The sequence below is a fragment of the Nansenia antarctica genome (assembly GCF_963989245.1).
Source record: "Nansenia antarctica genome assembly, chromosome: 16".
Taxonomy (NCBI): Eukaryota; Metazoa; Chordata; class Actinopteri; order Argentiniformes; family Microstomatidae; genus Nansenia; species Nansenia antarctica.
This window is the reverse complement of record NC_137686.1, coordinates 21,986,399-22,000,675: the sequence shown is the minus strand read 5'-3', so window position 1 is coordinate 22,000,675 and position 14,277 is coordinate 21,986,399. Positions and strand designations below refer to the sequence as shown.

Sequence of the window (14,277 nt, the reverse complement as noted above, 5' to 3'; positions counted from 1 at the left end):
TGTGTGTGTGTGTGTGTGTGTGTGTGTGTGGGGTGGGGGGGGGGGGTGTAACCACTAAACTCAACAAGCTCAAATTCTGCTTTAATTTGAGTATTGATTATCTGAGAAGTCAGGCATTCAGCATATGAGGTTATAAAACAGCTTTGGAGAGCTGCCTAATGTGTGTGCTCTGTGAACTTTGAAACACATACTGTATGTCCTGCCTCCTGCCTGCCTTTCGCCCGACACACACAACAGGTTACAGCTAATATAAAGGACTACCAGGACAGTTGGAGTGTTGGACCTTAAGTTAGTGAAGAAACGTTCAGCAGAAGAAAGTGAGAGATAAGGAGAATTCTGATTTTACAGAAAGCCGCAGTATTCACTCCTATTCAATTTGGACTGCAAATGCGAGAGAGAGCGTGAGTGTGTGTGTGTGTGTGTGTGTGTGTGTGTGTGTGTGTGTGTGTGTGTGTGACTGTGTGTGTGTGTGTGTGTCTGTGTGTGTGTGTGTGTGTGTGTGTGTGACTGTGTGTGTGTGTGTGTGTGTGTGAGACAGACAGAGAGAAAGATGGGTGTAGCAGCAGTGTGTGTGTTCCTCTTGTTGAGCATGTCCCTGGTGCTGACTGGAGCCAGAGAGACTGGGGCAGCTGGGAAGACTGGGCATACTGGGAGGAAAGGTACTAGGGAGGCTGGAGAGACTGGGCATACTGGGAGGAAAGGTACTAGGGAGGCTGGGGACACAGGTCTGAAACCTGAAACTGGTTTCTTTGATAAATCTGCTGAGAGTCAGGATGTAACTGGTCACACTGGTAAAGGTGTTGATGTTACTGGTGTGTCTGGTGGTAAATCTGATACTGTTGGTAATGCTGATGCAAGTAAATCTGGTAGTAATGATGATACTGGTAAATCTGGTGGTAATGATGATACTGGTAAATCTGGTGGTAATGATGATACTGGTAAATCTGGTGGTAATGATGATACTGGTAAATCTGGTGGTAATGATGATACTGGTAAATCTGATGAAACTGCTGGTGTACTTGGTCCTACTGGCTTCCTTGGTCGTCTGCTGGTGGTCCCCATGGATGGTAGTCACTGGGTGGATGTAAAATTTGTTGCCGAGGAGATGGGTCGCCGTGGACACCAGGTTACCGTGGTGATCCCTGAGGTCAGCATGCGGATGGGTCCCAGCAAGCATTGCACCACCGTGACATATCCTGTCCCTTACGGGCGGGAGTTTATTGATGACTTGGAAAACCAAACCAACCCGATGCTTCTGGCCGGACTGCCACTGCTGGAGAAGATCACCCAAGGCTTTGCAAGGGTTCAGAAGTTATCTGGCTTCATCGTCAGTACAGCTGAAAGCCTGCTGTTCAACACGACACTCATCGAACATCTATCACAGCAGGTCAGTGTGTTGGTGTGTGTGTGTGTGTGTGTGTCATATTCATCACTGCTACGGTTCTATTCATCACCCTCCATCTCTCCTCTCTCTCTATCTGCAGGGTTTTGATGCAGTGCTGACGGACCCTATGATCCCTACAGGTTCCCTGATAGCCCGACGATTAGGTCAGTGTTTCTGTGTGTGTGTGTGTGTGTGTGTGTGTGTGTGTGTGTGTGTGTGTGTGTGTATGCTTGGGCTGAGGTCTCCTCAAAACTCTCCTCTCTCCTCTGTTCTCCTCTCACCGTCTAGGTCTCCCATCTGTGAATCTACTGAGAGGGATCCCTTGTGGATTAGATATAAAGTCTGCTGCCTGCCCCTCCCCTCCCTCCTATGTGCCTCGCATTTTCACACTAAACACTGACAAAATGAACTTCAAACAGAGAGTTATTAATGTACTGGTAAGGACAAAAACTCTGTTTGCCCCAAACACACACACACACACACACACACACACACACACACACACACACACTCACACACTGGCACATACAATTAGAGCATACAGTAGGCTTAAACTCACAGCACAACATAGACCAAATGTAACTCTCAGGTAAATAAATTAAATCTGTCCTATAGGTGAGTCTGCTGGAACCGTTGATGTGCAAAGTTCTGTTCTGGCACTTCGACACGATAGCCAGTAACTTCCTGGGAGGAGATGTGGGCGTGGCCAATGTGCTGGCAGACTCCGACATCTGGTTGATGAGGTTTGATACACACACACACACACGCCGGGCGTGCCACACACACACACACACACACACACACACACGCACACACACACACACACACACACGCACACACACACACACACACACACACACACACACACACACACAGAGTTACTATAACTGAGATATTTTGGTTTATACAGATTTGACTTCACCCTGGAGTTTCCCCGCCCCCTAATGCCTAATATGGTGCTGGTGGGAGGGATCAACTGTGACGTGAGGAACCCCTTACCAGATGTGCGTGTTCCACTTTCTAGCTGTTGATGAGTGTTTTGTGTTGATACAACAAAGGTTTAGAGAGGTATACCTCTTACACAATGTGTTTGCGTGTGTGTGTGTGTGTGTGTGTGTGTGTGTGTGTGTGTGTGTGTGTGTGTAGGATCTAGAGTCCTGGGTGTCTTCAGACCAGCATGGTTTCGTGGTGTTCACTCTAGGCTCCATGGTGTCATCAATGCCTGAGGAGACAACTAAGGTCTTTCTCGCCGCCTTCAAACAGATTCCACAAAAGGTAAGAATGTACACCAAGCACACCGCACACAGGCACACAGGCACACACGCACACACGCACACACGCACACACACACACACACACATACAAACAAACAGACAGACCTCAGACCTTTCCTCTCTGAGATGTGTGTGTATTTTGGCTGTAGGTTCTGTGGCGGTACACTGGGCCGGTTCCCGACAACGACGTGCCGGACAACGTGAAGATGATGAAGTGGGTCCCACAGAATGACCTGCTGGGTGGGTAACATAGCAACAGTAACAGCCCACTAGATTCCAACAGCCATGTAGATCATCTCCCAACACTGGACACAAACAGAACTGACACTGCAGACATAGAACTACACTGAGCAGAACTAACAGTTACAGATGTTGGGTTGAGTAGAACATTGACATTTCTACAGATCTAGAATTAGATCAATAATCTCCCAATATTAAATGGGGTTCTCTAATGTGTCCCTAATAGCATAAACTAGAAAATAGTCTTCATAGGCCAGCATAGTAAACGTTAATTCTGTGTGTGTGTGTGTGTGTGTGTGTGTGTGTGTGTGTGTGTGTGTTAGCTCACCCCGGGGCACGGGCCTTCCTCACCCACGGCGGGTCACACGGTCTCTACGAGGGAGTGTGTCATGCCGTCCCCATGGTGATGCTCCCGTTAGCTGGGGACCAGCCTGACAACGCTCATCGAATGGCCGCCAGGGGAGTGGGTGTGGTCCTGGACATCTACCACATCACTGTGGCATCTTTGGTAGAGGCGCTGAATGATGTCATCAACAACACCAGGTGAGGGGGGTCAGGGGTTAAGTGTCAGACAAGAATGTAAACAGTCTTCAATTCAGGTGGTGGTGTGCAACACCGGTGCCCCCCAGGGAACACCGGTGCCCCCCAGGGAACTGTTCTGTCACCCTTTCTCTTCACCCTCTATACCTCCGACTTCCAGTTTAGCTCCGACCAGTGCCACCTGCAGAAGTTTTCGGATGACTCCTCTATCGTCGGTTACATCACAGACGACAGGGATGAGGAGTACAGGGCCCTGGTGGAGAGCTTCGTGCAGTGGTGCGACACCAACTTCCTTTTGCTTAACACCAGCAAAACAAAGGAGTTGGTGGTGGATTTTAGGAGGAAGAGAAGGACCCCAGCCCCCATCACCATCAAGGGGGTGGAAGTCGAGAGGGTGGACTCCTACAGGTACCTGGGAGTACAAATTAATAACAAACTGGACTGGACTGACAACACCGAGGCTCTTCTCAGGAAAGGGCAGAGCAGACTGTTTTTCCTGAGAAGGCTGAGGTCTTTCGGTGTCTGCAACAAGCTGCTGCAAATGTTTTATCAGTCGGTGGTTGCCAGCGTTCTGTTCTTCGCCGTGGCCTGCTGGGGTGGAAACATCTGTGCCAGGGATGCTGCGAAGCTAAACAAACTGGTGAAGAAGGCCAGCTCTGTGGTGGGGACCGGGCTGGACAGCCTAGAGGTGGTGGCAGAACAGAGGATGGGGAAAAAACTGGCGGCCATGCTGGCCAATCCCTCCCACCCGATGTACTGCGAGCTGGCAGGGATGAGGAGCAAGTTCAGCCACAGATTTGTTCTCCCCCGTCAAAGTACAAAAAGATTTGGACAGTCCTTTGTTCCAGCTGCACTCCGACTCTACAACCAGGCCCTGCAGGGTGGGGGAGACCTGGAGCTGGAACTTTTGGAACTTTTTACTTATTGAGCCTTCACTGTTTTATGTATTTTATTGAATGTTTTTCTGTTTTCTGTATTGAATGTCTTCTGCCCTAACTGAGCTGTTTGACAACAAAATTTCCCCATTGGGGACAATAAAGGTTTTCAATCAATCAATCAATCAAGGCAAGGCAAGTTTCTTTGTATAGCACATTTCATACAACAGGAGCAATTCAAAGTGCTTTACATACAGCATTAAGAAAATACAGCAAGAAATGGAATTCATTACTCTCAGGGCACAAACAAACTCACATCATTCCATTCACAAGGTGAAGTTTGTTTTTAGTATTGTTATAATGTTCGTGACGCCATTTGATATAAGGAGATCTTTCTTGGTCACGTGGCCGGAAATGATATATTGATGACTCAGAGAGAAGGTTGAATCGTAATCATTGTATTAGGCAGATCTGGGTTGCATTCTCTTGTACAGATGTTTCCAAGACAGCATGCTCTGTTAAGTCCAAGCTTCAAGCATGGCTACGACATGGCTGGTGCCGAGCCTGGCTGTGGCATAGAGATGCCAAGCATAGTACTGATGTTTGTTACAGCTTATATACAGTTCTCAGAGAGGGAAATAGCTTTACCTCGTAACTTACAATATTGACATTAGTTCCCATACATGGCTCTATCCTGTGTTCATGCTGCTCTGCTTTGCTGCTGACCACTGGGCTAAGGCTCCTATGTCCTTTAGAGTTAAACTGGTCTCACTGTTACTTGATATGGTATGTGCCTGCTCCTAAAGAATGTTGTTTACTACTGAGAGTGGGCACACATAACATATGTTTAAGGTTAAACAATGAGTATTGCAATATTTGATAGGCACACAACATTTGGCATATAGTCACACAAAAACGCATCATATCAGCTCACTCTTTTTTTTCCCCATGATGTAAGATTAATTTGACTGGTAAATTATTTCTATTGAAAAACATGTGGTGTTCTTAATACAGTCAATGAATGGCCACATCAGAAATAAATTAGGCATCGGTTCCATCATACAAAGTACATTATATGTCAATATAACAATGTCTGGAAGTAGATCTTCAATCAAAGGAACGGCCTTGTGTTTCTGGTAACAAGGAGTGCTATTTGATTCTTTGATGGTCATCAGTCTTGCACGTGTTCTTGCCTCTGTTCACAGCGTTAATAGGTTTTATTAACTTAAGACAATTTTAGCATTATCATTACACTACACCCCTCCTTTTCTTGACTTAAGTCTATAAAATCTTAGGCTCTCCATCAATTGATTGTGGAATTAACCTGCTCAGAAACAGTTGGAAACAAAAATACAGATGTTAAGCATAAGTTTGTTAATTGGGTTATCTGGACTGTTGTTCCCGTCCCTTAGAATTCCTAGAAGAGAGTTTGTAAGTTCATGCTGTTGAATTCAGCTGTTTACTGCTGATGACACTGTTAGTTGCGTGCGTCAGTACAATTGAACAATTACGACTACATAAAAGTATGTGTAAGTCTCTCTTGTCATCATCATGTCTCTGTCTTAAATCATAAGAATTAACATTTCCATTGTTTGTCACATTGAAATGTCATTAGTTTGTCTCATTTCTCTTGTTTCATCCGGCAATAGCTTCCTTCAGCATCTGCAACATTCTCTCCCCACTTCTGCAATGGTTAACTTAGACCAGATCTTAAACAGCATCTCGGTCTCTGAGTCCTTCGCTCAATGTCTCTTGATTTCCTTGATTCTGTCAGGAAATAGAATCGACAGGCATTGTCAGAATACATTCCAGGTCTTTCTTGCTGAATTGTGTTTTCTCCATCAGAAATGTCCTCCTTTGATGTTTCACAGTCTTAGAGTCTTAATGTGTATTTCTCTGTTCACTAAATCAATCAAAATGTTATATGTCTGCTGAATCAACACAGATTTGCATGATAATTTCAATATGAGACAAATTTGTCTATTTGTTGTATGTTGTAGCTCGATGTGTGTGTGTGTGTGTGTGTGTGTGTGTGTGTGTGTGTGTGTGTGTGTGTGTTTGGTTACAGGAGCAGTCTCCGTTCTATTAATAGCCTAGGGTCAGAGTTTTAACACTCTCGCCCTGTTGTGAAGCTTGGTTCAGTTAAGTCCAAGCTTCAAGCATGGCTACGACATGGCTGGTGCCGAGCCTGGCTGTGGCATAGAGATGCCAAGCATAGTACTGATGTTTGTTACAGCTTATATACAGTTCTCAGAGAGGGAAATAGCTTTACCTCGTAACTTACAATATTGACATTAGTTCCCATACATGGCTCTATCCTGTGTTCATGCTGCTCTGCTTTGCTGCTGACCACTGGGCTAAGGCTCCTATGTCCTTTAGAGTTAAACTGGTCTCACTGTTACTTGATATGGTATGTGCCTGCTCCTAAAGAATGTTGTTTACTACTGAGAGTGGGCACACATAACATATGTTTAAGGTTAAACAATGAGTATTGCAATATTTGATAGGCACACAACATTTGGCATATAGTCACACAAAAACGCATCATATCAAGTATTTCAAGCTTACTGAACAGAGCCCATCTCTTCTACCTCTGCTGTCTATTCAAACAGCATCTCCAGCTTTTCTTTCTTCTGTCCACCCTACATTTTCTGATCTCTCTGGTTCGCTCTCTGCCCTCCTTTCTCCTCTCTAGCTATTAATGAATGTGTTTGTGTGTGTGTGTGTGTGTGTGTGTGTGTGTTTGTGTGTGTGTTAATGTGTGTGTGTAGGTACAAGGACAACGCGTTGAAGCTCTCTGCTCTCCATAAGGACCGGCCAGTTGATCCTCTTGATCTCTCGGTCTATTGGACAGAATTTGTGATGAGGCACAAAGGGGCTAGGCATCTCAGACCCGCCGCTCACGACCTCAATTGGTTCCAGTACCACTCCCTAGACGTGATTGGTCTACTGGCTGTGGTGGTGATGGTTGTTGTCATGGTGACAGTGAAATGCATGACGTTTTGCGTGCGGAGGGTCAACTACAGGAAGAGGAAACAGGATTGATTTGGGTACCAGGGGTATTTTACATAAACTCATTAAAATTACAATGACTTTGTGCAAATGGAGGGAAGAAAATGAATGGGACATTTTGTTTTGGATATAAAGATGTTAAAATTGGATTTGTTGGAATAACCTATGAATGTCTGGTAACATCAATGATTAGAACACAGCATGCTAGTGGGATAGCAGACAGAACAATAACTGATAATAAAACACATTAAATGCATTACGTCGTTTGGCATTCATTATCCCAAAACATACATAACAATTCCGGTCTCATCCGGTCAGGGGTTAGGGTAGTCTGGTGTGTGTGGTCGGGGTGATATCACCCTGGTATCAGTGGTCAGTCTTCTTAGGGGGGGAACACAAATAAAACACATTTCTACCAAGCATGCCTATGGTGTCTGACTTGATGTCTAATTGTTTACTGTTAATGCAATGTGTGCTGTGTTTAAGCCTACTGAATGTCATGATTGGATGTGCCTGTGTGTGTGTGTGTGTGTGTGTGTGTGTGGGGGGGGGGGGGGGGGGGGGGGGGGTGTAACCACTAAACTCAACAAGCTCAAATTCTGCTTTAATTTGAGTATTGATTATCTGAGAAGTGAGGCATTCAGCATATGAGGTTATAAAACAGCTTTGGAGAGCTGCCTAATGTGTGTGCTCTGTGAACTTTGAAACACATACTGTATGTCCTGCCTCCTGCCTGCCTTTCGCCCGACACACACAACAGGTTACAGCTAATATAAAGGACTACCAGGACAGTTGGAGTGTTGGACCTTAAGTTAGTGAAGAAACGTTCAGCAGAAGAAAGTGAGAGATAAGGAGAATTCTGATTTTACAGAAAGCCGCAGTATTCACTCCTATTCAATTTGGACTGCAAATGCGAGAGAGAGAGAGAGAGAGAGAGAGAGAGAGAGAGAGAGAGAGAGAGAGAGAGAGAGAGAGAGAGAGAGAGAGAGAGCGTGAGTGTGTGAGTGTGTGTGTGTGTGTGTGTGTGTGTGTGTGTGTGTGTGTGTGTGTGTGTGTGTGTGTGTGTGTGTGTCTGTGTGTGTCTGTGTGTGTGTGAGAGACAGACAGAGAGAAAGATGGGTGTAGCAGCAGTGTGTGTGCTCCTCTTGTTGAGCATGTCCCTGGTGCTGACTGGAGCCAGAGAGACTGGAGCAGCTGGGGAGACTGGGCATACTGGGAGGAAAGGTACTAGGGAGGCTGGGGAGACTGGGCATACTGGGAGGAAAGGTACTAGGGAGGCTGGTGAGACTGGGCATACTGGGAGGAAAGGTACTAGGGAGGCTGGGGACACAGGTCTGAAACCTGAAACTGGTTTCTTTGATAAATCTGCTGAGAGTCAGGATGTAACTGGTCACACTGGTAAAGGTGTTGATGTTACTGGTGTGTCTGGTGGTAAATCTGATACTGTTGGTAATGCTGATGCAAGTAAATCTGGTAGTAATGATGATACTGGTAAATCTGGTGGTAATGATGATACTGGTAAATCTGGTGGTAATGATGATACTGGTAAATCTGGTGGTAATGATGATACTGGTAAATCTGATGAAACTGCTGGTGTACTTGGTCCTACTGGCTTCCTTGGTCGTCTGCTGGTGGTCCCCATGGATGGTAGTCACTGGGTGGATGTAAAATTTGTTGCCGAGGAGATGGGTCGCCGTGGACACCAGGTTACCGTGGTGATCCCTGAGGTCAGCATGCGGATGGGTCCCAGCAAGCATTACACTACTGTGTCCTTTCCTGTCCCTTACGGGCAGGAGTTTATTAATGACTTGGAAAACCAAACCAGCCCGATGCTTCTGGCCGGACTGCCACTGCTGGAGAAGATCACCCAAGGCTTTGCAAGGTTTCAGAAGATATCTGGCTTCTTCACCACTACAGCTGAGAGCCTGCTGTTCAACACGACACTCATCGAACATCTATCACAGCAGGTCAGTGTGTTGGTGTGTGTGTGTGTGTGTGTGTGTCATATTCATCACTGCTACGGTTCTATTCATCACCCTCCATCTCTCCTCTCTCTCTATCTGCAGGGTTTTGATGCAGTGCTGACGGACCCTATGATCCCTACAGGTTCCCTGATAGCCCGACGATTAGGTCAGTGTTTCTGTGTGTGTGTGTGTGTGTGTGTGTGTGTGTGTGTGTGTGTGTGTGTGTGTGTGTGTGTATGCTTGGGCTGAGGTCTCCTCAAAACTCTCCTCTCTCCTCTGTTCTCCTCTCACCGTCTAGGTCTCCCATCTGTGAATCTACTGAGAGGGATCCCTTGTGGATTAGATATAAAGTCTGCTGCCTGCCCCTCCCCTCCCTCCTATGTGCCTCGCATTTTCACACTAAACACTGACAAAATGAACTTCAAACAGAGAGTTATTAATGTACTGGTAAGGACAAAAACTCTGTTTGCCCCAAACACACACACACACACACACACACACACACACACACACACACACACACACACACACACTCACACACTGGCACATACAATTAGAGCATACAGTAGGCTTAAACTCACAGCACAACATAGACCAAATGTAACTCTCAGGTAAATAAATTAAATCTGTCCTATAGGTGAGTCTGCTGGAACCGTTGATGTGCAAAGTTCTGTTCTGGCACTTCGACACGATAGCCAGTAACTTCCTGGGAGGAGATGTGGGCGTGGCCAATGTGCTGGCAGACTCCGACATCTGGTTGATGAGGTTTGATACACACACACACACACGCCGGGCGTGCCACACACACACACACACACACGCACACACACACACACACACACACACACACGCACACACACACACACACACACACACACACACACACACACACACACACACACACACACAGAGTTACTATAACTGAGATATTTTGGTTTATACAGATTTGACTTCACCCTGGAGTTTCCCCGCCCCCTAATGCCTAATATGGTGCTGGTGGGAGGGATCAACTGTGACGTGAGGAACCCCTTACCAGATGTGCGTGTTCCACTTTCTAGCTGTTGATGAGTGTTTTGTGTTGATACAACAAAGGTTTAGAGAGGTTTACCTCTTACACAATGTGTTTGCGTGTGTGTGTGTGTGTGTGTGTGTGTGTGTGTGTGTGTGTGTGTGTGTGTGTAGGATCTAGAGTCCTGGGTGTCTTCAGACCAGCATGGTTTCGTGGTGTTCACTCTAGGCTCCATGGTGTCATCAATGCCTGAGGAGACAACTAAGGTCTTTCTCGCCGCCTTCAAACAGATTCCACAAAAGGTAAGAATGTACACCAAGCACACCGCACACAGGCACACAGGCACACACGCACACACGCACACACACACACACACACACATACAAACAAACAGACAGACCTCAGACCTTTCCTCTCTGAGATGTGTGTGTATTTTGGCTGTAGGTTCTGTGGCGGTACACTGGGCCGGTTCCCGATAACGTGCCGGACAACGTGAAGATGATGAAGTGGGTCCCACAGAATGACCTGCTGGGTGGGTAACATAGCAACAGTAACAGCCCACTAGATTCCAACAGCCATGTAGATCATCTCCCAACACTGGACACAAACAGAACTGACGCTGCAGACATAGAACTACACTGAGCAGAACTAACAGTTACAGATGTTGGGTTGAGTAGAACATTGACATTTCTACAGATCTAGAATTATATCAATAATCTCCCAATATTAAATGGGTTTCTCTAATGTGTCCCTAATAGCATAAACTAGAAAATAGTCTTCATAGGCCAGCATAGTAAACGTTAATTCTGTGTGTGTGTGTGTGTGTGTGTGTGTGTGTGTGTGTGTGTTAGCTCACCCCGGGGCACGGGCCTTCCTCACCCACGGCGGGTCACACGGTCTCTACGAGGGAGTGTGTCATGCCGTCCCCATGGTGATGCTCCCGTTAGCTGGGGACCAGCCTGACAACGCTCATCGAATGGCCGCCAGGGGAGTGGGTGTGGTCCTGGACATCTACCACATCACTGTGGCATCTTTGGTAGAGGCGCTGAACGATGTCATCAACAACACCAGGTGAGGGGGGTCAGGGGTTAAGTGTCAGACAAGAATGTAAACAGTCTTCAATTCAAGGCAAGGCAAGTTTCTTTGTATAGCACATTTCATACAACAGGAGCAATTCAAAGTGCTTTACATACAGCATTAAGAAAATACAGCAAGAAATGGAATTCATTACTCTCAGGGCACAAACAAACTCACATCATTCCATTCACAAGGTGAAGTTTGTTTTTAGTATTTCAAGCTTACTGAACAGAGCCCATCTCTTCTACCTCTGCTGTCTATTCAAACAGCATCTCCAGCTTTTCTTTTTTCTTTCTCCCCTACATTTTCTGATCTCTCTGGTTCGCTCTCTGCCCTCCTTTCTCCTCTCTAGCTATTAATGAATGTGTGTGTGTGTGTGTGTGTGTGTGTGTGTGTGTGTGTTTGTGTGTGTGTTAATGTGTGTGTGTAGGTACAAGGACAACGCGTTGAAGCTCTCTGCTCTCCATAAGGACCGGCCAGTTGATCCTCTTGATCTCTCGGTCTATTGGACAGAATTTGTGATGAGGCACAAAGGGGCTAGGCATCTCAGACCCGCCGCTCATGACCTCAATTGGTTCCAGTACCACTCCCTAGACGTGATTGGTCTACTGGCTGTGGTGGTGATGGTTATTGTCATGGTGACAGTGAAATGCATGACGTTTTGCGTGCGGAGGGTCTACTACAGGAAGAGGAAACAGGATTGATTTGGGTACCAGGGGTATTTTACATAAACTCATTAAAATTACAATGACTTTGTGCAAATGGAGGGAAGAAAATGAATGGGACATTTTGTTTTGGATATAAAGATGTTAAAATTGGATTTGTTGGAATAACCTATGAATGTCTGGTAACATCAATGATTAGAACAGAGCATGCTAGTGGGATAGCAGACAGAACAATAACTGATAATAAAACACATTAAATGCATTACGTCGCTTGGCATTCATTATCCAAAAACATACATAACAATTCCGGTCTCATCCGGTCAGGGGTTAGGGTAGTCTGGTGTGTGTGGTCAGGGTGATATCACCCTGGTATCAGTGGTCAGTCTTCTTAAGGGGGGAACACAAATAAAACACATTTCTACCAAGCATGCCTATGGTGTCTGACTTGATGTCTAATTGTTTACTGTTAATGCAATGTGTGCTGTGTTTAAGCCTACTGAATGTCATGATTGGATGTGCCTGTGTGTGTGTGTGTGTGTGTGTGTGTGTGTGTGTGTGTGTGTGTGGGGGGGGGGGGGGGTGTAACCACTAAACTCAACAAGCTCAAATTCTGCTTTAATTTGAGTATTGATTATCTGAGAAGTCAGGCATTCAGCATATGAGGTTATAAAACAGCTTTGGAGAGCTGCCTAATGTGTGTGCTCTGTGAACTTTGAAACACATACTGTATGTCCTGCCTCCTGCCTGCCTTTCGCCCGACACACACAACAGGTTACAGCTAATATAAAGGACTACCAGGACAGTTGGAGTGTTGGACCTTAAGTTAGTGAAGAAACGTTCAGCAGAAGAAAGTGAGAGATAAGGAGAATTCTGATTTTACAGAAAGCCGCAGTATTCACTCCTATTCAATTTGGACTGCAAATGCGAGAGAGAGAGAGAGAGAGAGAGAGAGAGAGAGAGAGAGAGAGAGAGAGAGAGAGAGAGAGAGAGAGAGAGAGAGAGAGAGAGAGAGAGCGTGAGTGTGTGTGTGTGTGTGTGTGTGTGTGTGTGTGTGTGTGTCTTTGTGTGTCTGTGTGTGTGTGAGAGACAGACAGAGAGAAAGATGGGTGTAGCAGCAGTGTGTGTGCTCCTCTTGTTGAGCATGTCCCTGGTGCTGACTGGAGCCAGAGAGACTGGGGCAGCTGGGGAGACTGGGCATACTGGGAGGAAAGGTACTAGGGAGGCTGGAGAGACTGGGCATACTGGGAGGAAAGGTACTAGGGAGGCTGGGGAGACTGGGCATACTGGGAGGAAAGGTACTAGGGAGACTGGGGACACAGGTCTGAAACCTGAAACTGGTTTCTTTGATAAATCTGTTGAGAGTCAGGATGTAACTGGTCACACTGGTAAAGGTGTTGATGTTACTGGTGTGTCTGGTGGTAAATCTGATACTGTTGGTAATGCTGATGCAAGTAAATCTGGTAGTAATGATGATACTGGTAAATCTGTTGAAACTGCTGGTGTACTTGGTCCTACTGGCTTCCTTGGTCGTCTGCTGGTGGTCCCCATGGATGGTAGTCACTGGGTGGATGTAAAATTTGTTGCCGAGGAGATGGGTCGCCGTGGACACCAGGTTACCGTGGTGATCCCTGAGGTCAGCATGCGGATGGGTCCCAGCAAGCATTGCACCACCGTGACATATCCTGTCCCTTACGGGCGGGAGTTTATTGATGACTTGGAAAACCAAACCAACCCGATGCTTCTGGCCGGACTGCCACTGCTGGAGAAGATCACCCAAGGCTTTGCAAGGGTTCAGAAGATATCTGGCTTCATCGTCAGTACAGCTGAAAGCCTGCTGTTCAACACGACACTCATCGAACATCTATCACAGCAGGTCAGTGTGTTGGTGTGTGTGTGTGTGTCATATTCATCACTGCTACGGTTCTATTCATCACCCTCTATCTCTCCTCTCTCTCTATCTGCAGGGTTTTGATGCAGTGCTGACGGACCCTATAATCCCTACAGGTTCCCTGATAGCCCGACGATTAGGTCAGTGTTTCTGTGTGTGTGTGTGTGTGTGTGTGTGTGTGTGTATGCTTGCATGCCTGCTTGGGCTGAGGTCTCCTCAAAACTCTCCTCTCTCCTCTGTTCTCCTCTCACCGTCTAGGTCTCCCATCTGTGAATCTACTGAGAGGGATCCCTTGTGGATTAGATATCAAGTCTGCTGCCTGCCCCTCCCCTCCCTCCTATGTGCCTCG

At 46.4% G+C, this 14,277-nt stretch overlaps 3 protein-coding genes across 3 annotated transcripts in view; all 3 read left to right on the top strand.

Moving 5' to 3' along the window:
- Positions 1 to 275: 275 nt before the first annotated feature.
- LOC308171748 (UDP-glucuronosyltransferase 1A1-like) lies at positions 276 to 7,710 on the top strand. Its single transcript, XM_080546622.1, has 9 exons — positions 276 to 1,387; positions 1,485 to 1,548; positions 1,673 to 1,821; positions 2,000 to 2,127; positions 2,295 to 2,388; positions 2,531 to 2,659; positions 2,808 to 2,898; positions 3,222 to 3,441; positions 7,085 to 7,710. The coding sequence occupies exons 1-9, from the start codon at positions 551 to 553 to the stop codon at positions 7,356 to 7,358; spliced, it is 1,986 nt and encodes a 661-aa protein (XP_080402748.1). The 5' UTR covers positions 276 to 550; the 3' UTR covers positions 7,359 to 7,710.
- Positions 7,711 to 8,109: 399 nt separating this feature from the next.
- On the top strand, positions 8,110 to 12,448 carry LOC308171577 (UDP-glucuronosyltransferase-like). The gene is made up of 9 exons (XM_080546445.1): positions 8,110 to 9,292; positions 9,392 to 9,455; positions 9,588 to 9,736; positions 9,927 to 10,054; positions 10,234 to 10,327; positions 10,472 to 10,600; positions 10,743 to 10,830; positions 11,150 to 11,369; positions 11,806 to 12,448. Exons 1-9 carry the CDS (start codon positions 8,441 to 8,443, stop codon positions 12,077 to 12,079), a joined length of 1,998 nt encoding a protein of 665 aa, XP_080402571.1. The 5' UTR covers positions 8,110 to 8,440; the 3' UTR covers positions 12,080 to 12,448.
- Positions 12,449 to 12,831: 383 nt separating this feature from the next.
- Positions 12,832 to 14,277, top strand: part of LOC308171576 (UDP-glucuronosyltransferase 1A1-like) — a 4,425-nt gene continuing 2,979 nt past the window's right edge. The window contains exons 1-3 of the mRNA XM_080546444.1: positions 12,832 to 13,913; positions 14,005 to 14,068; positions 14,187 to 14,277. The exon at positions 14,187 to 14,277 is cut by the window's right edge and continues 58 nt beyond it. Coding sequence (XP_080402570.1) covers positions 13,143 to 13,913; positions 14,005 to 14,068; positions 14,187 to 14,277 — 926 coding nt within the window. The 5' untranslated portion in view covers positions 12,832 to 13,142. The remainder of the gene's footprint in view (positions 13,914 to 14,004; positions 14,069 to 14,186) is intronic.

Excerpts from the sequence above, each read along its gene's own strand:
- LOC308171577 (XM_080546445.1), top strand. The coding sequence starts at position 8,441 with ATGGGTGTAGCAGCAGTGTGTGTGCTCCTCTTGTTGAGCATGTCCCTG. Across the intron at positions 10,328-10,471 it reads TGAGGAACCCCTTACCAGAT|GATCTAGAGTCCTGGGTGTC; the intron begins GTGCGTGTTCCA and ends GTGTGTGTGTAG. Across the intron at positions 10,831-11,149 it reads CCCACAGAATGACCTGCTGG|CTCACCCCGGGGCACGGGCC; the intron begins GTGGGTAACATA and ends TGTGTGTGTTAG.
- LOC308171748 (XM_080546622.1), top strand. The coding sequence starts at position 551 with ATGGGTGTAGCAGCAGTGTGTGTGTTCCTCTTGTTGAGCATGTCCCTG. Across the intron at positions 1,549-1,672 it reads CCTGATAGCCCGACGATTAG|GTCTCCCATCTGTGAATCTA; the intron begins GTCAGTGTTTCT and ends CTCACCGTCTAG. Across the intron at positions 3,442-7,084 it reads GATGTCATCAACAACACCAG|GTACAAGGACAACGCGTTGA; the intron begins GTGAGGGGGGTC and ends GTGTGTGTGTAG.